Source organism: Ursus americanus, chromosome 22 (assembly GCF_024610735.1).
Source record: "Ursus americanus isolate L20-20 chromosome 22, mUrsAme1.1.p, whole genome shotgun sequence".
NCBI classification, from domain to species: Eukaryota; Metazoa; Chordata; class Mammalia; order Carnivora; family Ursidae; genus Ursus; species Ursus americanus.
In genome coordinates, this window is record NC_142148.1 from 48,430,984 (window position 1) to 48,456,744 (window position 25,761).

Genomic DNA, 25,761 nt, shown 5'->3' on the forward strand with positions numbered 1-25,761 from the left:
TGTCCAGCTCAGCTCCGCAGGAGGTCTGTGACCTCAGACAAGTTACCTAGCACCCCATGCTTCTGTTTGTCATCTCTTACACGGGGGTAGTAGAACCTACCTCATCAAGTTGGTTATTAATACCTGAGTCCATATGTTTAAAGTATCTAGGATAGGGCTTGGCACAGAGTAAGCATTAACTTGGCATCCCCATTGTATCATTATCATTATCTTTTCTTTGTCATTAGTGTTGCTGTTATGCTATTTGCTGACTGCCACGTAGTCCCTACTCACGTGATAGGTATTGTCATTGTCCTTGTGGAAGTTCAGGATGGCGAAACGAGTCTTTCCTTGTCTCACAGATGGAACTGGAGTTCCTTTGTATCTTCCAGTTGCAAATTTAGTGCCTTCCTCAACTTCCCCAGAGTTCCTTCAGAGTAACAGAAGGGAGGAGGTATAGTAATTGTTAGAAACTCTGCAAGAACGGCGAATAACACCGTCACCTTTTGGAGTATGTTGTATTTTGATACCTATTATCTGTTTGTCTTCGGAATATGCTTATATCCATTCTTATGACTAAATTTCTTTAGTCCTTATCAAGTCTTAATTTTTGTTGATAGATTAAAATTTTCAGAAAAGTTACTTCTGTTTTGTGGTGGAAACAGGCACAAAGACATAGGAATGATAACTCTGTGAATCGTAATAGAATTAAGTTTAGGATAGCACACCCAGCTTTTGGAAGTCAGGGTGTGTTGTAGTGATCAGCTGCTAATTGGAGCTATCGTAGTCTAATAGTGTTGGTTTTACTTAGATCTAGAACTCTTGATTAAAGCAAACATAAAAGAAGTAAGAGAGGTAAATTTTGAATTCTGTATGTGTAATATGAATTCCAGTTTTCTTTCACATTCCTCCTGTTAGCTGACTTGGAAGCATTGACTAGGGCTTTCCTCTTCCCAGAAGTACTGCCCTCAAGTATTAAGGCCAGCAAATAAAAGCATACAACTGTATGAGAAATGTGCGAGTCAGACTTGGATTTGTGTGATGTGCTTTTGGTGATATTTATAAGCAGCTTTTTTTTTTTTTTTTTAAGATTTTATTTATTTGAGGGAGAGAGAGAAAGTAAGCACAAGTTGGGGGCAGGGGCAGAGGGAGAGGGAGAAGCAGGCTCCCCTGACATGGGACTCGATCCCAGGACCCTGAGATCATGACCTGAGCTGAAGGCAGATGCTTAACTGACTGAGCCACCTAGGCGCCCCTCCTCCACCTTTTAAAAGATTTTATTTATTTGCGGGAGAGAAGCAGCTTTTTCCTTAGTCGTTCTTTCCGGTGACTTTCTCACCTAAGACCAGGTTTCTGTAGGGAAGCTGTAGTGGACAGTACTGCACAGTGTATGAAGGGCTTTGGATTCCCTTTTCTCTCCCTGATCTTGCTCATCACCTTGTTTGCTGGCCTTCTAATGATTTCTGTCTAATCTTGCACAGTATTGTCACTTTTGTCATCCTGAAATTTGAAGTGGAGGTTCTCATGGGAGTACCAGAATACTACAGTTGTGTGATTTATTTTTTATGTGGGATGGGGAGAGGTGGTCTGTATGGTCTTCCTAGATTTTGTGTCAGTTTTTTTCCAATTTTTATATTCTTGAAAAAGCAACATTTTCATATGGTTTACTTCTACTTATTCGGTGAATACTTACCAAGCACCTGAGCTGAGTGGGGTCTCAGAGGTAAAGCAGTGCCCAAGACTGAGGCAGGCCATGCTGCCACTGAGCTTAGTGCCAAGTCCTGACATCTAGAACGTCTAGATGCTTTTTTTGTGACCACGGCCTCTAAAAGAGAAGAGAAATTCCCTCTGTTCTCTCCTTGTTGCCTGTAGGTGACTGATGGATGTGTGGGATGTGGCCTGTATCTCTTCCTGGTCACTTCAGTAAGAAGGCCTGGAAGACAGTATGTGCAGAACAGATCAGATTCTTTCCTATCGTGGAGATGGGGTTGTAGTGGGGGCAGCTGGACAGCAAACGTACTGTGTCAGTGAGTCCCGTGGTATTTGAGAAGGTGTAAGTGCCGTGGGAAATGAAGCAGGGTAAGGGCATGGGGCAGGCAGTAGAAAGGTGGGCACGGGCCTGGTGTGGGCAGAGGACAGCAGGGAGGTCAGTGTGCAGTGTGTGGAAGGCCACGAAACAGGAGCCAGGCCGTGGCGAGACAGAGGGTGTAGGTGCGAGGGGAGCCACCTGTACAGGGCCTTGCGGACCATGCTGAGTATGTAGTTTGCACTGCTTCTGGCAGAATTGGGGAGCTGTCGGTGAGTTTTAGCGCAGTGAAATGGTGTGACGGGCGTCACGCAGGGAACTGGTTGGGAACAGAGTATAGGGCCTGTAGCAGGCAGTGGTGGCACATGAGGCCTGTAGCCGCGGCCTGGTGGCACATGGCAACAGCTGGGCTGGTGGTGGCAGCAGACGTAGGGGCATGTGCACGGTCCAGATTGGGGTCCAAGCAAATCGTAGTCTCTTTCTTGTAAGTTTTAATGAGTTTACCTGTGAGGGAGGACTTCCCAGAGTTGCTTTTAACTATACTGATACGATAAAGAGTTTTTTAAAGAAACTAGAACCTTTTAAGGAATGATGGCCTTTATGTTAGTGCGTGAGTTTCTTATTCGGAGCGCATAAAGGGACTGCTCACCGTTTTCACTTAGGCCACCATTAATGTAGGCCTTTCCCGCTCTTTTCAAGACCTCACCGGCTCGAGAATCTAAGAGCCTCATTGGTCTTTCCTGTTTATCGAGAAGCAAACAGGAGTGGTGCCGTCCCAGAGTGACGTGTCCTCGCGTAATTTCTCAGCCCTTTGGCCGTAGGCCCGCGCCCCACTGCCTGAACCACACTCTCCTCTTCGCTGCACGCGGGGAACGAGCTGCTGTGTGTCGGGAGTGACGTGCGGCGGTTTTCTCTGTGAGAGCGCCCAGCGCCCTAGCTTCTCCTCGGTGTGGCGGAGCCCCGTCCTCTCCTGCCCGCCCGCTCTTCTCAGTGGCCCGAGTGCTTCTCGGCTCTTCCGGGCTGCTGCTTCCGGCGGGGCTCTGCTTGGTGGCCTGGAGGGGTCTTGGCCTCTTTCGTCTTGTCATCTTTTGTATCCTCAGAACTCTGCACATTAGGAGGTGATATTTGGATATTGAGATAAATATAAATTAGCTCGAGGGGTGGGAGAGAAAGCTGCCGCCCACTGGTTACTTTGCAGTCAGAGAGTTGGCTTCTCCTCTCTGTCACCTAAAGAGCTCCCACGTCTGTCCTCTCGTCACCTCCTCTACTGCTGTGGAGGCTCCAGCCGCCGTGCCACTTGCTTGCACCAAGCCCTCTCTCTCCCGTGCAGGTGGTGCCGTGGCATTCATTCAGTCTGGCTCAGAAACCTTTTCTGGGTGTGTGCGGACAGGAAGACCTCTGGCTTCTTGGATGACAGGTGGGCTCTGCGAAGCCGTGTCTCTTCCTAGCTAAACGACTCCATCTTTAACTCCTCTTTCAAAGATGTGACAGCACCGGGGCGCCTTCGGCTCAGGGCGTGATCCTGGCGTTACGGGATCGAGCCCCACATCAGGCTCCTCTGCTATGAGCCTGCTTCTTCCTCTCCCACTCCCCCTGCTTGTGTTCCCCCTCTCGCTGGCTGTCTCTATCTCTGTCAGATAAATAAATAAAATCTTAAAAAAAAAAAAAAAAGATGTGACAGCACCGATGTTCCTCAGAAGACGTGAAAATTGGGTGTGTAAAATATCGTTGGCAACTAGTAAAGGTAGCTTCTGTTTTTTAAAGTCTAGAGTGGTAAGTTCCAAGAGAGACTCCGAGTTTGCCTTTGTGGTTGGCACATCTGTTACTTGATGGTTCAGATTAAACCCGAAGCCATTCTCAGGGGCCTGGGTCAGATACCAGACTTGCTCCTGTGGCGTGCTTGGATTCCTCCTATGATGAGAGTAGGCCTTTGTGTCCCGAGTGTCCTCAGTAATGGTGATCTTTCTGCTTGTTTCTTCTGTTTCTTTCCTAGCTTGCTTGCCTGTGTTTTTCTGGAGCCCCTTTTCTTCCCAGTGTTGCCTGGGGTCAGAGTTCCTTCTGGTGAATGATATGTTTTCACTGGGGGCATCTAAGAGGTTATTTGAGCTCTGACTGCTATTAGGAGGCTGAATGTAACGCCTGGAGACAAAGCCATCATCGAGAGTAGTATGTCAGAAATGAAACTAGCTGTCCTGGGGCATCACTGGACACAGATAGGCCTCTTGTTCCCCTAGCCTTTTTCAGCTCTTGTTTTCACAAGTTAGTGAATTCATAAAACCCTGGTCGTGGTCACAGTTAAGCAGAGGACTCGATTTTTTCTTCGTTAATGGGATTTGCTACGGACAGAATTACCCGCGTAGTAGGAGAGCTGAACTGTCTATGTCTTGAATGTGTATCACGTGTGCTCAGACAACAGAGGCTGTAGGAGCCCAGTTTCTTACTGTCTCACTGCCAGAGTGGAGTGTGTTTAAATAGCTACATTTTAGAGATGACCCAGACTCTCAGTTTGAATGGAAAAAGTGTAAGTAGCTTTACATTTTTTTGAAAAAAACTTACTCGTACAGATTGTTAGAGTGTTTTTCTGTCTTCCTTCTTCAGTATGAGTTTAGTACTCACTCATGTTTTGAAATTAAGAAATTGGGCATCTTGAATTCCTCAATATTCCCTAAGCTAGTTTTAAAAGAATCTCGCAACTTCAAATTCTTGTTCTTGTGTGTTTTCTAAATACTTTTATAAATTTGCAGACTTAAAACTATCGATCTGAAAAAACCTTTACCTTGGAAATATCTGGGTTCCTATAGACATAGTTTCTACAGATTTGTTTTTAATGTTGATCAAGATGTTTTCCCCTGCATTATTCATTTTTCATCAAGACAATTACCTTAAGTCTTAAGGTCAGAATTAGGCTGGAAAAAGGCCAAAGGCATGGCTTTGAAAACAAAAATAGTCAGAGGAGCCATCTACAGACATGATCTGGGTCAGACTTGATTTGCAGCTTACTCAATTTTAGAATCGCCTGTTGGTTTTGTGAGCAGAGGTCTGCCAGATGAATTGAGCAGAAGGGTGGGATTAGCATATTAATCGGGTGCTGGCTACTGGCCTTCTTTTTCTCCTCCCTCTTTCCCCTCCCTCCCTCTCTCCTTCCCTGAATGAATCTAGGAACACAGGCCCCTGGGGTCACATTACTGGCTGGTTTCCTTCTGCTCTGGAGCTTAATCTAGCCAGGATGGTCTGTGTTTCAGATCGCAGAAGCAGAAGATTCTGTAACTGAGAGGCATTCTTCAGGCTGCTGGAAAATATTACAGAAGGAGCACCTCCCAAATTTTGCTTCAAGCTCTGAGAAAAGGAGCACACAGGGGAAGCTTAGTGTGGCTGTGGATGGAAGCGAACGCTGTGGGAGCGATGAAAGGGGACTTGGTGCGCGGACGCCTGGTCTGATCTTGAGGCCTGAGTTTATGTTGCTGGAACTGGCGGGCCAAGAGGCCCTGAGACCAGCAGGTGCCGTCTGTATGGGGAAGAGCGGCTGTAGTCCCATTTCCGATGTGTTGGGCTAAAGGTATAGGTAACTTAAAAATCTGTTTGGTTTAAATTTTATTCAGATTCATGCTTTTGCATTAAAAAGGTGGATAAGAGTTTTTCAGACCTTATTTCAAATAGATTTACAACGAAATTTAAGGAAAAATGGAAATTGATGTACTACAGGTTTGCAGCTCTTGGCATAAAACCAACTAGATAGCTTTTAGAAGTAAATAAAAATATTTTTATCAAAGTGCATTTTAAGTAAGTTATCTTTTCTATTCTGTGTCTCTTATAGTTTTATGTTTTATTTCGTGTGTTTTAATTAAGGCACCCATATCCGTTCTGTGATGTGGAAGTCGAGGCTAATTTTAACTTCAATAGGATTGGAGGGAAAAAGTGATGTGGTTTTTCTTTTTTCAAAAGTTGGTTCTCTTTACTCACTGTAAAGATTGTGTATTTAATTTGAAATTCCATATTATCGTAAGGTGGTCTTATCACTAAGGGTCAGTAATACTTGGATAAACATTTTCCAGTTTAATGTTTTTAGGGTTTTTATTTGTATAAAAATATAAAATACAGCATTTTCATTGTAACATTCAAGACAGTATTTGGGAAGCATGTTTAGAAGTTAAAAATGCCGTGTAATCCATGTATGAATAAGACCAAATAATTTATCTGCTTCTCTTAAAGTATTAGTGAATATTATTCCCGGGGGATGAAGTCCGTAATAAAGAATTTAATACAGATACTGGTATTTTAAAGAGTATATTCAAGTATCACGTTAACCTACTCAGGAAAGACTTTTACAAGGAAGAAACCTGCGCTGGGTGAAGACCTGAAGTATTATAGTAGACCTTCAGGCTGATTCGGTTCTGTGTTTAGCTTGGAACTTTCAGAGCCGCCAGGATGTGGGGGTGCTCGCGCCCGCCAGACCACGGTTTAGATCGCTGTCAGATCGCGTCTCATTTACCAAGTTGTCGGCATCATCTAGTAATTCTTGTCTAGGCTTTTAAACATTTCCCCTTCCTTCCTTTCTTTCTCTTCCCTTCCTTTCCTTCCCTTCCTTTCCTTCTTTTCCTTCCTTCCCTTCCTTTCCTTCTTTTCCTTCCTTTCTTTGCTTTCTTTCTTGCTTTTTAGGTAATCTCTACACCCATCGTGGGGCTTGAACTTACTAACCCCAAGATCAGGAGAGTCGCCGACTGAGCCAGCGCCACTTTTAAACATTTCTAAAACATGTGACGCCAGACCTCAGATGTCAGACCAAACAAAACGCCTGTCACTTTATTACCTAATTAGGTATTTAGAGTAAAGATTTTGCTGAGTTAAATTCAAATTGTTGAATTTTAAAGGGCTTTGGGTATGGAAACTTCTGAAAACTGTAACTTCTCACCTGAGGACTGCACAGTATAATTGAGCATGACCAGTAACGAGTGCTCAGAGGCAGAGAGCTCTTTACTATTCTTGTTGAAGATTTTGGTCTCTCCCAGACTTGTTGGGACCCGTATGCACAATGCTGCCTCCGTGGTGTGACAGTCCTCTGTTAGCCCTGATCCTTAGCAATAAGGCTCTGATTTCACTAAGTCTAGGCTAGATTCATGTCTATGAATCCAGTAGCAATGGATATTAAATAGTTGGCTACTGGGTTTTTAAGAAATTCAAGGTGACTTTAGAAATATGAGCTTCAGAAGGAAAGAGAGACTGAGGTGCTTTTGCTCATCCCAAAGCAATTGATAGAAGCAGCTTATTTCCCAGTATGTTTACTGACTGGCAGAGCTCGTGAGGAGAGGCGTTTTTCACTGAGACGTCATTTCGATAGCGGTCAGGGTTGGGTAGGAGAGCAGAACCACGTGTATGAAAGAGGGGAAGAGGTAGGGACAGCATCAGGCTTAGATCATTGCATTTGCAGGCTGGAGCAGGCCGTCACCTCTGACGCATGGTCTTGTTTCTGGATTGTGCAAGAGGAGTTTTCTGACAACACTAAGGAGGTTGTCACCCTGTCCCCTTCTCAGGGCTGAGTACACAATCTCCCCAGGGGCACGCAGTGCTTATTGCTGTATTGGGATCAAGTGCCATTTAAAAAGTCCAGTCTCATTAAGTGTATGAGTTTCATGAGTCATTGAGTTTTATGGCTTCACAGGTAGGTGAAGCTGGTTACTCCCACCTAGTGAGATGGCCTTTGTCAGGAGCTAGGGAATTACAAAACAACTAATGTGTATATAATGCCGAAAGCACTCTGACAAGCTGATTTTGTCCCCACGGGAGTCCTACGCTGTAGGAACCATTGATGGCCCTATTTCTGAGATTGAAATTGAGGCAGAGAGTGCTTAAAAAAAACTTGTCCAAGGCCCTATAGCTTCTAGACTTTAGCCAGGCAGTCTGCTCTGGACGTTTTTGCCCTCAACCTTTGCTATTGCCTTTCAGCTAAATAGGGAGAAATAATGGTCAACAAGAGGTTTTAGCTGGACAAAGGAGAGGGAGAGGGTAGCTTTTGGTGTGGTTTATAGATTATTTTCTGGATAAAATGTAAAAATAATAGGAACGGTTTATTGGCTCTTGGTGGTAAAGGAGAATGAGAAATTAAAGATTTCTTTAAAAATTCAGGAGTGGGGGAGCCTGGGTGACTAACTCTACTAAGCGTCTGCCTTGGATTCAGGTCATGACCTCAGGGTCCTGGGATCCAGCCCTGCATCAGGCTCCCTGCTCAGCGGGGAGCCTGGTACTCTCTCTCCCTGCTCCTCTCCCCCAGCTTGTGTTCTTTCTCTCTCTCAAGTAAATTAAAAAAAAAAAAAAAAATTCAGGAATGACCCCAGCTCTGTAAAGGTATCTGCTGGTTGTTTCTCTGTGGTTAGTTTGAATGTACTTCTCTGGGGTTCGTGATGATAGTAAGGCAGTGTGCTGGTGTGTCTGTGCCCAATGCTGAAAGTCACCACCCCAGAGGCAGTTTGAGGCCTGAGCTCTGTTGTTCAGCACCTGTCCCCCGTCTCTACTGCTCACCACGAGTGCTATTTGAGGGAACTGCAGTGAGCTCCTTCCCGGGGAAATTGGCAGTTTGACGTTCAGTGCCACTCACTCCCATCATTTCTCACCTGACTACTTAGCTTCCCACTCTTTTGCATTCCCAGGGTGATGCTTAGTTTTTTCTGGTTTTGATTTATTCGCCCTTGTCTCTGAGGCCTTTGTGTGGTTCAGATTTGAGTTGGGAGGCCAGATAGGAGTTCTGCCCACATCTCTGACTGACTGTGTTACCTTGGGCAGGTCACGGGAGATCTAGAACCCGTGGTTTCTTTATCTTCATTGCACCTGCGCCATGTACCTCACAGGGTTATGGGTGAGGGCCAAAAAAAAAAAAAAAAAAAGAAATTCCTGAAAGTGTCTTTTGAAGTATAAATGTATAGCATTATTAATGTTCCCAACCTCCCCAAGTTTCTTTGTCTACTCCCTGCTTTGATGCCATGCATAAGCTTTGGTCATGGTACCTTTTGCATTACTTGTTTACCTCTGTACCCTCAAAGGCCCTGTGTCTTACTGTCTTTGAATTTCCTAGCACTTGGCTCAAGGCACGTTGGAATGGGTACTGGCTCAGTAATGTTCAAATGAATGAGTAAAGAATGTCTGTCTAAGGGATGTTTCTGGTCATAGTTGTTTTTGTCGTTGTTCATCGTTTTTTCTGAATGAAGACTTCCTCCTTGTCTCTATGCTTCTGGAAGTTAGCCTTGTTAAAAATCTGCCCTTTCTTACTTTCTTGTGTTCCCTTTTGCAGGATGTTAAATTCCAGTATCTGTGGCCTCCTTCTTCAAGGGCTAGGCTTACTTTTAAATATTCATCTGATGAGTCTTGCTTTTAAACAATCAGATAAACAATCAGATAAATCAGTTCTTCCAGCTATTGACTTAGAGATAGAAAATATTTAATATTTATTGTTTGTGTATTCATTTAACAAATACGCCTTGAGTACCTTTTGGGTACCAAGCTCTGTTCCTGGGGCTAGGAACAGAGCAGTGAACAAATTGGATGAGATTCCTGGCCTTATGCAGCCTCCGGTCTAGTGGCGTGTCAGTCAGTGAAGAAGGAAATGAATACATAAGAGAATTTCAACGAATCTTAAGAGCTGTAGGAGGGAATCACGTGAAGAGGGCTTCTAGACCAGTGAGCAGTCGTCATATTTATAAATAAAACTGAATATGTTACCGATGTCGTGCTCTTAGTTTCCCTTTGTATCAGGTTACCTGAAAGGTATCTAATGGTGTTGATGGTGAGTACTTGAAGCTCTAGCCCATCCATGCCTCATCCACAAGAAAGATACAGAATGGCTGAGGAGGAAGGTGGCTATTCCCTGGACTTTTGGTTTCATGAGAGCACCTCAGTCTGTATGAGTGCTCCTCAACCTTGACTAGAACCCTCTTTGTTCAGGTAGCTCTTTTTGAGTATCTCTGATGGACCAAGGGGGACCCAGGAAAGATAAGGGAGTCATCGATGACCCAGTAACTTCGCTGTGCCATCTTGCTGTGTGTCAGTGCACCCACATCCTCAGTGCCAGGGAAACTGCTTGCTTATGGCATTGTGTGTCCACATTCGTTCTCCACATTGTTTACAATGTGCTCTGGATTATAAAGAAACAGTACAAATAAAATATGCCCAAGCCAACACCAGAGTATTTCATTAAGTACATAAGGACTTCCTAAAAAAATTTACTTTTACATGAGTAATTAAAGAGGAATAGACTTCTTCTGACAAAAATTTTTAACAGAAACTGGTAATAGTGACTTCCCCCCACCAAGAAAGAAACTAGGAGGGTAGGGCACAGAATTTGGGATCACAAATTAGCAAATGGTACAAATATAGCAAATAACAGGAAAATCATTCTCTTCCTGGACTAAGGCCTGTTAGGCCACCTCCTAAGTAAATATGTCTTTAACCTGTTCACTTTCTACTTAGTCCAGGTCACCTCTGCTGTCACCTGCATGGCCAGCATGCCTCCCTCTCCTCTTGATCCCCTTGTCTACTGTCCACGCAGCAACTAGGGTGATCTTTTAAAACACAACCATGCCACCAGCAGCCTCACGTGCTTGAAATTCACACCTGGTGTCACCCTTTGCCTGTTTGCTAAGCTTCGGCCATACTGCCCTTCTTTAACTATCACTGTCCTGAGCACCCCACCCTCCTTCAAAGCTCAGGGCCTTTGCATATGCTGCCCCCTCCACCTAGGACGCTCTCTGCCTCACTGAAGCAGGCTTCTCCTTTAGATCTCAGCTGAAATGTTTCTTCCTTGGAGAGAACTTCCCTGATTCCTCAATCCAAGTCTATCTTTAATTAATTATTCTCTCTCGCAGAACTCTGTTGTTTTCCTTCATGGCATGTATTCCAATTTGGTGTATCTGTATTTATTATCTGTCTTCTGCATTAGATTGTGAGGGCTATGGGGGCAGACGTCTTTACTGTGTTGTTTACAGCTGAAATACCAGAGCCACTTATTAGCACGTAATCATTTAGTACATATTTGTTACATGAATTAATGAATGAACAAACTGCTTGGGAACTTGAGTTCAGGACTTTATATCTGCCTTACGCATACTGTAAACCTGCTATGGTTCCGTTCCTCACTCCATTGGTGAAGATTTTGCTGTATCTCTCCTTAAACATCGCAGTTGGAAAATGCTCCCATTATTCATGTGCTCCACAGATCTTACCAGCATGTTACTGATTTCTATGCCCAAGTAACTGATAAAAACACTGTACCTAACAAAGCCAAAAATGAAACATCAGGTCACAGACGGATGTCTCTCTAGGTTGAGAGCTGAATATCTCACTTCTGATCCTGGAGTTGATACTCCTTTGTGTCTTACTCTTCGCCAAATCAAGAGAACCTATGAAGTTTGTCACACAGCCAAATTGTCCACTGTGCCACCACCACGCTTAGCTCTCGATGTTCTCTAAACCTAGAGCCCTCTCACACACCGCACCGTGGCCTTCTGTAGCACGGATTCTCGGGGAGCTCCACTCAAGCTGCTGGAAATCACTGCTGCTCCTGTTAAGTGTACATATCTCCTGTTATCCCTTTACTGCGCTAAGGTAGCTAGTAGTGAAAATGAGCAGGGAAACTATAGGTTTCACTTTGTTAGGATTTTTATTTGCTCCTGTCTCATCTCTTTTAGATTCACTCTAATATCTTGCAAGTCGTATCATTCAAATAAATATTTACTGAGCATCTGCTGTGGACCATGCACTATTTGAATCCCCATAGATTTAGGGCGATCAACACAAACCCCCTCAGTCCTGTATAGCTACAGTATGATCAGGCGCACAGAGAATTAAAAAAAATCATATCTAAAAACTGATGGAACATTATCTGATTTCAGTATCCTATTTCTTAAGTTGCTTTAAAATACCAATCTCATTAGGGTGCCTGGGTGGCTCAGTTGGCTGGGTGTCTGGTTCAGGTCATGATCTTGAGGTCCTGGGATTGAGCCCCATGTCAGATTCCCTGCTCAGCGGGGAGCCTACTTCTCCCTCTCCCTTTGCTCTTTGCCCCTGCTCGCGCTCTCTCTCTCTCAAATAAATAAAAAATCTTAAAAAAAAAATCAATCTCATCAAAACTTACACATCAGACTGGTTTTGTTCATATAAAGCTTTCATCTCCTCCAAAACTTGCCTGAGTCCATCCTCCTAGAACATACAAAATGATATTGATACACGTCCATTAATTCCACCAAGTCTGTAGCAATGTCTGATCTACTCTATGTTTATCTTTGATTCATATATCTTATCAAAAAGCAGTACCTGTGGGAATGCCTAGAACAAGTGTTGATGAGGATGAGGAGAAAGTGGAACCCTCATACATTGTAGGGAGGAATATAAAATGGTGCAGCCCTATGAGAAACAGTCTCATGGTTCCTCAAAACGTTTAACATAGAATTACCATATTATCCAGCAATCCCACTCGTAGGTATACTCAAAAGACTTGAAAACATATGTTCATTCAAAAACTGTGTATAAATGTTCAGAGCAGCATTCTTTATGGCAACCCCGAAGTAAAAACACCCAAACATCCATCAACTGATGAACTAATAAACCAAATATGGCATATCCGTTCAATGGAATATTATTGGGGCATAAAAAGGAATGTCGTACTGCATGCGTCAACATGGATGACCTTTGGAAACATTATTCTAAGTGAAATAAGCCAGACACAAAAGGATAACTATTGTGTGATTCCACTTACCCGAAATATCTAAAATAGGCAAATTCGTGAAGACAGAAAGTAGATTAGATGTTACCAGGGGCGGGGGGAAGAGGGAAATGGGGAGCTATTGCTTAATGGTTACAGAGTTTCTGTTTCAGTTGATGAAAAAGTTTTGGACAGAGGAGTGATGGCCGCACAATGATGTGAATGTAATTGAGGGCACTGAAGTGCACACTTAAAATTGGCTAGAATGGCAGCTTTTATGTTATATTTTACCACAATAAAAAATAGAGGAAACAAGCAATAAAAGGAATGAATTACTGACAACGTAAGCAATCAACATACTGATGAAGGATATTCTCAAATACACTGTACTCAGCAAAAGAAGTCCGATACAAAGGAGTACATACTGTACGATCCCTACTGGCCCTTCCCAGAAAAAGTATGCAACTCCTGGCACCCTGAATCCAGACACCTCCCCGCAAAAAAAGACAACTATAATCTGTAGTCGCGGAGAGTACATCAAGGCTTGCCTACGGCTACAGAGAGTAGGTAGCTACAAAAGGGGAAAAGGGAACCCTTGGGGTGACAGAATCCTTGACTGCGGCACTAGTTATAAGGATGTATAAATTCATAAAAAACTAAAAAAATCTGCTAAATTTGTATTTTGTTGTATATAAATTATATCTCAATAAAATTAACCAAAAAAACCCACCACTCCTTTAGAAGCAATAAAGCATGACAAAAGTATGTAAATAACTTTAACGAAAACAGATCTTAAAAAATTACTACAAGGGTAGTAGTGATACCTAGTCCTGGGATCAAGTCCCCCATCGGGCTTCTTGCTCAGCGGGGTGTCAGTTTCCCCCTCTCCCCCTGCCCCTCCCCTGCTTCTGTGTATGCTCTCTCTCTCAAATAAATAAATAAAATCTTAAAAAAAATCACTACAAAAAATGAACACTTTGGTTTGCAACAACAGAAGGACCAAAGGTGTTTCTCTACTATCCACCTTGGGGCAAATTTTTTAAAAAATTTCCTTTCGAAGGATAAAAATATTAAAATTCTGAAGTTCATAGATATTACACAGTAGGTCTGTCAGCAATCCAAAGATAAGTGACCCAACTACTTTTAGGGCCAACATACATGTAGCAAAAACATTTTGGCGCTATTGGTATAACTACAAAATCAAGAACTTAACCCTCTTCAAACATAAGAAAATACGTAATTCCCAATGAAAAACGTAAGCATGTCTTCTATCTTCCCTTTCATCAAGTAGTTAAACAGAGATCATGGAAAAGTCTGATTTATTAGAATTCAGTTAAATATTCCTATTATCAGCAAATACTATTTTAAGGAATAGCTGAAACTCCTGTATGATTCATAGATCTGCAGGTATACAAAAGACATGTGTGAAATAATTTTTATAAAAATACACACATGGGGGCACCTGGGTGGCTCAGGCGGTGAAGTGTCTGCCTTCTGCTCAGGTCAATCCCGGAGTCCCAGGATTGAGTCCCACACTGGGCTCCCTGCTCAGTGGGGAGTCTGTTTCTCCCTCACCCTCTGCCCCTCCTCCCTACTTGTGTTTTCTTTCTCAAATGAATAAAATCCTAAAAATAAACACACACACACACACACATATGCTGGGGCCCCTGGGTGTCTCAGTTGGTTAAGTGTCTGCCTTTGGCTCAGGTCATGATATTAGGGTCCTGGGATCAAGCCCCATGTTGGGCTCCCAATTCAGTGGGAGTCTGCTTCTCTCTCTCCCTCTCCCTCTGCCCCTACCCTCTGCTCGTGTTCTCTATCAAATGAATAAAATCTTTTAAAAAAATTAAAAAAAGAAAATACACACATGCTTTCAGATTTAGATTTATCTATAGTAAAAATTGTACTGTTTTGTGTTCCCACCTCAGGCTGGGAGCCCAAGATAATTTTTCTAAAACCTCACTTAAACTATTAGCAGTTCTGCATATAGAAAGTGGACAATTATTTCAATTTGCTGAATACAGCACCTAACCTTGAGGGCGTGGAATGAACAAGGCAGAGTCCCTCCTCTAGACCCAGTGACTATCATCTTCCTGGGAACAGTGATTCTTGAAAGGTCCTGTGGGTCATGGGCCTATCAGCCCTCACATCAATCAGATAGACTGGCCTGTCCCCGCTTGGCTGTGTCAGAGACTGGCCAACCTCCTCAGGCCGAGTCTTCCAGGCCGCTGAGTCACCTGAGCAGACGGGTTTGTTAGTGGAAGGTGCCTGTGCGGCAAAAAGCTGCAAAAGGTGCTCTGCCAAACTAAAACCTAGAAAAAGGAGTGATTTTATAACTTTTAAGTTTGCCTCTGAACCCCCCAAAACTGGTAACTTAAGATTTGAGTGAAACAGAGAGCTGCATGGACTGAAGGTCTGAAGAGCCAGTCGTAAGGCCGGGGCGGCCAGCTCCTGCTGGACGAGTCTGTGTCTCTTTGGGCTTGTCTCCTCATGTGTTACATAACCTCCAAAGTGCCTGGTTGTCTGAGTGCAGCATGGGGTCGTATTTTAGAGCCTGCGTGCCTTGGCATTCTGGCATCTCTGCTGCCCGTCCCACCACTGTCTCCTAACTTTTTAAATGAAGTAACTGTTCTGAAAGAACAACAGACAGGAAATCTAGGAAATCTGTGTTCAAGGTGAGGCTTTGCTCCAATATGCTGTAAGTTCAGACAAGTCCCTGAACTTGATCTATAATTTCTTTTGGCTCAGTCTCATTTGCAAAATGACCTAACTGTTCGACCAGGCACTCTCTAATGTTCAAAACAAAACTCACCTTTCCCCAAACACTCTTCCTCCTGATCTCTGATGCTGTATCTGAGAGAGAATCCCCTCAAGATCCTCTGTGATTCCTCCTTCATTCATTACCCATCCCATCTCCACCCCTGTTCTAACAGTTACAAGTCCTGTTTGCCTCATCTCTGAAACCCAGACACTGATTTCTGGGCCCAGCGACCAGACACAGTTTGGACCATACGCAGCTCTCACAGTAGGTCTGTCAAAGAGCGATCATAAGCACCCCTGCCACTGTTCTTTCTTATCTCCAATCTATTCCATGTAGTGCTGCCATCACCACCCTCAAAATGTAAAAAACTGTCCTGTCACTTCCCTGTCTAAAATCCTTTACCAACTTCCAAATGCCTTATACATGAATACACAACTCTCCTAGGCCTAGAACCCACCTTTGTAGCCTCTGCACACACATCAGTCCCCCCTTCCTATGTGACCATGAGTCTCTGCACGGCTGTATCCTTCAGCTGCATTGCCTATCTTCCTTCTCAGAGTGGGGACCTCATCCTTCCAGGCGTGGCCCCAACGCCCCCTCCTCTACCCCAGCTCCTACCAGCATTTCTCCTTATGCTCCTGTGTACACCTCTCTAGTGTCCTCACACTGCATTCTAATACTCACATTTCGTGCCCAGCAGAACATGCCCGGTATCCACGCAATGGCTGCCCTGTGTTAGGGAAAGTAGTCAAGGATGGAATTTAAAGTGCAAGTTTGAAACCAGACTGCCATGGTTTAAATCCTAGTTTCACTTCCCACTGGCTATGGCCAAGATACTTAATCTCCCCAAGCCTCTGGATACATGGCTGGAAGAAATGGTTTAAATCTCAAAGTGTTCTTATAAGAACAACGGGTAACATAGGCCACGTGCTTAGCACCCTTTTGAGGTAGTAAGAGAAAAATAAGAATAATGGTAATAAGTAGTAGTGAGTAAGGGACAGGCAGGGCTAGGTAGGGAGAGAGAGGTAGGGGGCTACGGGATCAAGCTCATACAAATCTCAAAAATTCAGAGATATAAGGAAACCAGAGCTAAGGGAACAAACCAGACCATCCTGTCCCAGGTGTGGGAGCTGGGGTCTTATTATGACAGCTACGTGTGACCAACAAAGAATTACAGGACGCTAAAAAGGAAGCAAGCCACTGACGATGTTATCACTAGTCCTTACTCAAGGGTGCTATCAACAGAGAAGTAAAAAAGATTTAAGTTCCCTGGCTAGCTTTCTATAAAAGACCAACCCTAAAAGCCCACAAGGGTAAACCTGTCAGGACCCCTCCCCCTCCCGAGAGCTTCCTCTGTTTCATCACTTACTGAACCTCTATCGGTTTACTCTCCTTTGTCTGAGAGATTCAGTCTTTGACTAGGTGAGACAAGAACCTCGCTGGTCTCCCACTTCAATAGCAGCAGCAGTGGTAGACAGAAAATTAATAGCGAAGACTGATGTCGCTGCTACTTGTATGTCAGGCATTGTCCAGAGAAGCTGACATATACATATACCACTCCTAGGGCCCTCGCGACAGGAAGAGTTGAGTACTATTATTATACTCTTTCCCATTTCTGCAGAAGAAACGGACAGCACAGAGAGTCTGAGTAACTGCCCCGAGGTCACAAGTAGGCTCCATGCCCAAAATGGGGCTTGAACTCAGGACCCTAAGATCAAGAGTTGCAGGTTCTGACCACTAAGCCAGTCAGGCACCCCAACCACTGAACAGACAACTTATCCAAGGTTACTCAGCTTCTAAAGTGGCAGACTTTGTATGTAAGCTTTCAACCCCACAGAAGCTCCTTTGATTTTAGAAGAGTCATTTTAAAACATTTGGAAAATAGCTCTAATGGTGAAGTCTACAAAGGGGGGAACATACCCAGATTCACACGAATTCACACAGCCATAATTTACCTATATGATTATGGAAATTTTCATAACCATATAGAATCAAAGGTGGAAATTACTGCTATAGAAACAGTTTGTTTTACTTGGTTACCTTTTAAAAAGCAACATTTCTAAAAAGAAAATATGACTGCATTCTAGCTAACCCCAGAAACTATGTTCCTCTTTTGCAAATAAAGATACAGTAGCTGTGTAATCTGAATTGAGTGACATTTCCTTTTCAGCTCTACAGTCAGGGATAATTTAGCTAAGTTTTATTAAATACACAGATCTATAGTGGACTGTGCTACAGAACTGTATTCCAAAAATCACCAGTATCCACAACCTTCCTCATATACCTTTTTAATTTCAGAATCTCGGCCTGAGCTTCTTTTCCTTACCTGTACAATGGGGCCAACAGTACACACTTCTAAGGGGCTGTGGTGATTGATTACTCTTTAAGCAAATATTCATGAAGTGCTTACTCTATGCTGCATATTGTTCTAGACACTGAAAATAAAGTAGTGAACAAAGTACTTGTTCTCAAGTCTACGTTCCAGCGTGGGATACAGATATACTGATGATAAATATATTAGTGAAAAGTGCTAAGGAGAATAAGCCAAGGCAGGTCAATAGAGTGATGATGAGAGGACCTGAGGGTTTTGTTGGTGTTCAGAGAAGGCACAGACCTGCAGTGTGGAGCGAGTAAGGCATGTGGAAACGGGGCCATAGGTTGGGTAGAGAATTACGGGCAGCAGGAATGTAAGTAAAAGGCCCCAAGGAGGGGAATGGGTGGCTCACACACGTGCCACCCACACCTCTCCTTGGGGTCCCCGCATCAGCAAGGAGGCAGTGACACTGGAGCAGAGTAAGGGAGGGAGACCCTGTGGCTGATATCAGAGTGAGGGCTGGAGGCCATGTCAGGTAGGACCCTTGTAGGCCCTCTCACAAGTTTTCTGTTTTATTTTCAGTGAGATGGGAAACCATACAGGTGTTTTGAGCAAACAAGTGACAGGATTGGAGCTACGTCTTTAAAAAGAACTTTCCGACGGCTGAGTTAAGTAGACAAAAGTTGACAATGGTGGAGGCAGGAGACCACTTATGCTATTAAAATAATCCAGGTGAGAGAAGATGGCAGCTTGGGCCAGGGTGTGGCTGGAGGAGGTGGTGAGAAGTGGCTGTGTCCTGGATAGATTTTGAAAGGAGTGCTAATACAGACATAAGAAGAGAGGATTCAAGGATGATCCCAGGGTTTTGACCTACGGAAATGTCAATATAAGGTTGCCGTTCCTGAGGTGAGGAAGGTTACACGTGGAGTTGGGGGAGGGAAAAGAGTTGGGAGCTCAGTTTTGAACATAGGAACTTTAGGTGCCTACAGGATATTAGAGTGGATGAGTAGACCATTAGATAGAGGAGCCTGGGGTTCAAGGAAAGGGTATGGACTAGAGATACAAATGTGGGTGTCACCAGTGTAGCATAGTATTTAAAGACCATACAGAAAGTCAATGTGGAATATCAGGAGCAAGAATTTCCTGTCCCCTTCTAGGTCTGTCAAGCTGTACTAAGAATCAAATTGATATGAGACAGATTAACAGGAGAAAATCAAATTTAGTTTCCTACATACAGGGAATCCACACTGACATGGAAATTCCAAAGATAGGCAAAATAAGGTGTGTGTGTGTGTATCCATCCTGAACTAAAGAGAATCAGGTGGGGGTCTGGGACTTTGAAGGGAAAGAATGCAAGTCACAGGGCAAGAAGAGCGAATGTTTGGTAATTAGATGCTTGCCTTGCCATATAGATGGGTCACTTGGATAAGACTTATTTCTGGTAATAACCATTATTAAATTGGGGAAAGACCCCAATTTAGATTCTTCTATTAGTCAAGGAAGGGGCAAAAAGTTTCTTTCATAGGGAGGAAGTCCATAGGGTCTTGATTGCCTTTAGGTCAAAATAATCTTCAAGCCAAAGTGGCCCACCTTGGAGCAGCCTGGCCCTTGGCCCCTACAGGACCAAGAGTTGAGGACTGTACGGGTAAGGCCCAATGCCAGCCAGACTCAATAACCCTCACATTTCTCTCTTCTCAACAGCCCTCCCTTCCTTGCTTTTTTTTTTTTTTTTTTTATTAAAGAGGATTTTGTAAGTGATAGGGTCAATTTTTTTTTTAACTTTGGTTTCTGGATTCCTAATCTCCAGTATGTGCATAACAGTTTAAAGAATTCACCATTTAAATTTTAAAATTGTATTTGAAGCTATCCACACAAATATGAATGCCAGTTGTGATATTTTTTGTAACACTGTCAATGAAATTCTTTTGCAATTTAGAACTATCATTACAAAGCTAATAGAAGGAGCTATGAAATTTCTAAAGGCATTTCTAATTGATCTTAAATTTATCAATTGCCAATAGTTTTCAACTTACAGAAATGTTGAAATTTTGAATGTTGAAAGTTCACTTTGTGATAAGTAAGCCAATCTCTCGGTTGTAGATCCTTTCCAAGAAATATTAAAGAATGCCAAAGCTGTAACACTAAATTTGTGAAACAGCTCTTTTCTTTGTAAGATGAGTTGAATTAGTTCTTATCTTGGGTTCCACAAGTGTAAATTTATCTTTGAAACAGATTTTTTCCTTTTTTATTTTTTTTAAAGATTCTTCAGTGATCTGCACACCCGACCTAGGACTGGCACCTACAAAGCCAGATCAAGAGTCCTGTGCTCCACCAGCCAGGCGCACCTCCACCAGCGACTACTAACTGCTTTACACAAATCTAAAGTCATATACAGATTTTAAGAAGTAAGTTGTTTAATGAGTTCAGTTTTCATAAATTCAGCCCAATATTTTAAAATTAAATTATCTATATGCTTGTGTTAAAAAAAAAAAAGTACCTGAGAGCGTATTTTTTAAATTAAAATCTTGTGGAAAATAGTTATGAATCATGAGAATGGTGATTTGTTACCGTTTGCTCTTTGTTTTCATAAGCCATTACAGAAACCTTTCCGAGGGGTTCATTCATACTGGCTTCCCAGCATTAGGGAAAATCACAATCTGGGGCGGGAGAGGTGGGAGCCCGCTTTCCTCTGCGGCTCGGGCTCGCTGGGTGCTTTCCGGCCGGCGTCCTCCCACGTTCGGGCCACTGATTTGGGGCAGGACCGGCTGCGTTGGCTCCTGGCGCTGAGCACCCAGGCAAAGGCGGCCCTCTCACCCGCGGCGACCGAGCTCAGACCTCTCAAGGGCACCACCGGTCGCTCGCCCGAAAGCGACTGTGACTCCCCGCAAGGCTTCGCCCGCCCTACTCCAAAATGGGGGCAGGTCAGCGCCGGGGACGCTGGGCGCGCTCCCGGCGGAAGCATGGAGGGGGCGGGGCCGGTGGGAGCCCGGCGCTGATTGGCAGGCGCGGCCGACCTGATCCCAGGCGCGGGTCCGTAGAGCCGGGCGGCGCGGCCTGGGGCTGGGATGTGAGGGGCTGCGGGCTCCGGGCGGCAGCTGCTCCTGCGAGTCGCGGCGACTGCAGCGCGGGCGGGCGGGCGAGGTCAGCGGACGCCGTCGGCGGCTGGCCCTGTCGGCCGCGGGATGAGGAAGCGGACGGAGCCCGTCGCCTTGGAGCATGAGCGCTGCACCGCCTCGGGCTCGTCCTCGTCCGGCTCGGCCGCCGCGGCGCTGGACGCCGACTGCCGCCTGAAGCAGAACCTGCGGCTGGCGGGCAAGGGGCCGCCAGAGCCGCGCTGCGGCGCGGACGCGGGCATGAAGCGGGCGCTGGGCAGGGGAGGCAGGGCGCAGGGGCGGGGCCCCCTACCTGGCCCGCAGGCCGCTCTTAAGCCCCCCGCCCCTCCGTACGTTTCTTGCCTGCAGGAGCGCCCCACGTCTACCCTGCATTCTCACGTGTCCTCTTTCCCTCGCCTGGCCCGCCAGTGAGGCCCGCAGGCATCCTTTCCCCAGATAGCTGCTTGCCGGAGGGCCCCCGACTGTCCCCTTCCCTCCCCTGGTGCCCTTTTCTGGCCCTCCGCGGAGCCCAGCCCCGTGCCCTTACCCTCCCCAGGTGACCCAGTGGTACCCCGTCCTCGACCGGCTGGACCAGCGTCTTTCCCAGGGGCTGGGAGCAGGGGGCAATCACGACCCCACGTTGGAGAGTAGAGGAGGGCGTGGGGGGCGTCCCTTGTGAGGCTCCTGGACGCCTCTCACGTAAGAGGTGGGACGTGGAAAGACAGGCTCCAGAGCCAGAGAGCATTGGGATTCTTGGCCTCAGATCTACATAGAACTCAAAACTGAGCGCCCCTCTTGCTGGGCTGGCCTGTGCGGAAGCTTACCTTTTCCCGGTTTCTCACTTTGGTAATTTTTTCTCGGGTAACTAGTTGTCAGAAGTGGCATTCTCTGCTGGACCTTTGGGGGAAGGTTCAGTGGTGTGATGTGGCCAGGGGTACACCGCATGGTCAGCTGTTGGAGGGAAACCTGTCGTTGCTTGTGCAGATGGCTAATGGTGCTTGAAATTGGATTACACTGAGTTGTCTCCTTAGGAATCTCTGTAGAATCTGGAAGTCTTAGTTTTTTTTGCGTTGTCTGAATAGGAGATGAATGCATCCAGGTAAAGCTGATTTCAGAATTAAGATAGTGTATTTCACAGGGACAGATCTCTCCATATGCTAGCTTTGTAATTAATCTGGCTGTTCACAGAACGTATCATTCATGGCAAGTTTGAAGTCTGGGTGTTTCACGGTTTTGAACAGGTTAGTATGTAATGTTCTCAGGTGTTGTTGCAGAGTCGTTTCTTTTGGGGTCAACTGGAACGCCCTTAATTGACACTGGCCACTTCAGTGTCAAATATTTATTAAAATAGCCTCTAAAAATATCAATATCATTGCCTAAAAGATCATGAAATTGAAATTGAAAATATTTGGATAAATAATATTTATCCAAATAAATAAATATTTATCCAAATAGGCACTTCAACATTTCAACCTCATTGCTTAAAAGGTTATGAAATTAAACTATAGTCTTCTCTAAGTCAGTGGTTCGCATTCTTGCCAGAAGGGCAGGGACTGACAGTATTTTTTTTTTCTATAAAATTATCTAGTAACTGGTCAATATCTTTTGTGAAACTAATTCTAGCTTGAATGTACTTTTGTAAACAGGTTTGGCATTACACCTAGATAAGTTTGGGAATTCTTCCTTTGAAGAAATGAAATTATTAGGCACAATAGTGTTTGGGGAAACAGTGCTGGCCCGAAAGATGTATTGTATTTCAAAGATACGTTTATTTTCATTTTTGTATCAGGACAAAGAAAGACATTCAAGAGGTGCTCATATCCTTTGGAGGAACGAAAGACTGTTAGGGAATAAAAAGAGAAGCAGAGGGCAGGAAAGCCAAATGTATGTGTTACTCCGTGGTTTCCTTCCCTATTTCTTGGAATGTTCTCCTGGTCATTCTTCTCCTTTGTTTTCTTCTTCACCCAGGTCTCTGCCCAACTGTCACGTCCTCAGAGAGGCCCATCCAAAATAGACTTCTTGCCACTCCCAACACCCTTATTCTGTTTGCTTTTTTCATCACACTTATCTCCCTTGACCTTGCAATTGTCCGTGTACTTAATTGGCTTTATTGGTTCTCTCCTCCCCTACAATAATGGAACCCTATGAGAGCAGGGGCCTTGTTTCCTCCACTTTTCTGTCTCTAGTGTATGGCCATAGTAGGTGGCGGAAAATACTTATTGAATTAGTATCTCTAGAATAAATTCCTAAGAAGTGAAATTGCTGGGCCACGGAGTGTGTGTTTATAATTTTGAAAGGTGAGGCCAAGGAGTCCTCCAAAGTACTGATGGATACTTTTTCCCCGGCAGGTCAGTTACTTCCTTTCCCCCAAATACTGAATATCACCAAATATTTGGATCTTTTCTCTATTTGATTGATGAAAATGACATCTGATTTGTAGCTTTAATTTGCATTTCTAATTGTTAGGTGGCAATTTTTGTGTGTTTTTATAAGCCTATTGTGTACCTTTGAGTCTCTCAGTACGTGCCTTTGTTTGGGTCCTATTGTGCACATTTTCAAATACACAAAAGTAGGGAAGAGAATATAATGAACCTGGATGTATCCATCACGTCTTTTTAAACAGTTTGCCATGTGTTGCCAATCTTGAATCATTTGTCCCTCTTCCCTCCATTTCTTTGTAGGGTGGGGGACTAGAATGTTTTAAAACAAATGATTTTATTCGTAACTACTTCAGAGTATAACTTGGGAACTGGAACAAATAGAGACTTTTGAAATATATATAACCTCATTGCTATATTTATCAAAACTTTTTTATATTTATCAAAATTAACAATTTATTGCCTAGTACTAATTTAATGTAATATCCAATCTACATACACATTTCTCCAGTTGTCTCAGAAATGTCTTTAAAAGGTTTGTGTAAAAATCCTGTACATTTCTTAAATTTATTCCTAGTTGATCTTTTTTGTTGTTGAAAATAGGACCCTTTCTTATATTACATATTTTTATTATTGTACTTTACTAATTTTTATTTTATTTATTTATTAGAGAGAGAGGAGCACAAGTAGAGGGAGTGGTAGGCAGAGGGGGAGGAAGAAGCAGGCTTCCTGCCGAGCAGGGAGCCCCATGCGATGTGGGGCTTGATCCTAGGATCCTGGGATCATGACCTAAGCCCAAGGCAGATGCTTAGCCGACTGAGCCACCCAGGTGCCCCTGTACTTACTGATTTTTCAAGCAGTAACTTATGTCATCATATTGTTTCTAGTAGTTTTTGCAGTTGGTTCTCTTGGATTTTCAGGTATAATATCATATCAGTTACAAATAATAAGAATTTCATTCCATGTTTTTTACTTTTTATGTCTCTTGTTTCTCTTTTTGGTTCCTTTGTATTTCCAGGACGAGATCAAATACTAAGTGAGAATGATAGTGGGTACGTTGTCTTGTTCCTTACTTCACTGAGAATGCTTTTAGTGTTTCTGCCACACTAGTTATTTTACTAAGGGCTGTGTTGTTGCTCTTTGTTTTTTTAATCAAAAATGGTTGTTGAATTTTATTAAATACTGTTTTAGCATCTGTGAAATTATACAGATGTTCTTCCTTGACCTGTTCATATGAATAATAGTAACAGATTTTATGTTATTGAATCATGGTCATATTATTGAATCATCAGTGAAAACTCTGTTAGTGTGTAGCCAGATTCTAGTAATATTTTACTGAGTCATTTTACATTGTGATTTGTGAAACCAGTTTGTAATTTTGTTTTTAATGTAATCTTTATCAAGTTGTTTTAGTGCTTTCCTTAGCTTTATTAAAAGCTTTCTCTGCTTTAGCCAGTTTAAATACTCTTGAAATGATCTGTTTCCTTAAATTTGGTGGAATTCCCCAGTAAAACTACCTAAGCTTGGTGCTTTTGGGGCGCCTGGGTGGCTCAGTTCTTAAACCTCTGCCTTCGGCTCAGGGCGTGATCCCAGCGTTCTGGGATCAAGCCCCACATCAGGCTTCTCCGCTAGGAGCCTGCTTCTTCCTCTCCCACTCCCCCTGCTTGTGTTCCCTCTCTTGCTGGCTGTCTCTCTATGTCAAATTAATAAATAAAATCTTTAAAAAAAAAAAAAAAGCTTAGTGCTTTTTTAGATTTGCTATCATTTTCTGGTTTAGTTTTGGTGATTTATACATTCATAGAAAATCATCTGTTTTATCCAGCTTTTTCCTCTGTATCTGGGGCTGTTATCCCTGTCCTGTTCCCTGATTTTGTGTGCTTACGTTTTTTTCCTTTTTCCCCCTTTCATTTATTTATTTATTTATTTTTTAATAAAGAATTTTCTTTTTTTCTTTTTTTTTTCTTTTCTATTATATTATGTTAGTCACCATACAGTACATCCCTGGTTTCTGACGTAAAGTTTGATGATTCATTAGTTGCGTATAACACCCAGTGCACCATGCAATACGTGCCCTCCTTACTACCCATCACCAGTCTATCCCATTCCCCCAACCCCCTCCCCTCTGAAGCCCTCATTTGTTTCTCAGAGTCCATAGTCTCTCATGCTTCATTCCCCCTTCTGATTACCCCCCCTTTCTTTATCCCTTTCTTCCCCTACCGATCTTCCTAGTTCTTATGTTCCATAGATGAGAGAAATCATATGATAGTTGTCTTTCTCTGCTTGACTTATTTCACTTAGCATTATCTCCTCCAGTGCCGTCCATGTTGCAGCAAACGTTGAGAATTCATTCTTTCTGATAGCTGAGTAATATTCCATTGTATATATGGACCACAACTTCTTAATCCAGTCATCTGTTGAAGGGCATCTCGGCTCCTTCCACAATTTAGCTATTGTGGACAATGCTGCTATGAACATTGGGGTGCATATGGCCCTTCTCTTCACTACGTCTGTATCTTTGGGGTAAATA

At 43.7% G+C, this 25,761-nt stretch overlaps 1 protein-coding gene across 8 annotated transcripts in view; it reads left to right on the plus strand.

The window, feature by feature from the left end:
• The window catches only part of LOC148108089 (ral-GDS-related protein-like), an 81,655-nt gene that overhangs the window by 31,435 nt on the left and 24,459 nt on the right, over window positions 1–25,761 (plus strand). For 4 of the 8 annotated variants that reach the window (XR_015721000.1, XM_087853796.1, XM_087853792.1 and 1 more), the window contains exon 3: window positions 20,025–20,169. The exons of 1 other annotated variant lie outside the window; for it this stretch is intronic. Coding sequence is in view for 1 of the 7 variants with exons in the window: in XM_087853796.1 (XP_087709922.1) it covers window position 20,169 (1 nt within the window). In the remaining 6 variants the exon portion in view is untranslated. Of the gene's footprint in view, window positions 1–18,346; window positions 18,497–18,518; window positions 19,410–20,024; window positions 20,302–25,761 lie in introns of those variants that run through there. 3 more of the 8 variants (XM_087853793.1, XM_087853794.1, XR_015720999.1) reach the window with 3 other exon arrangements.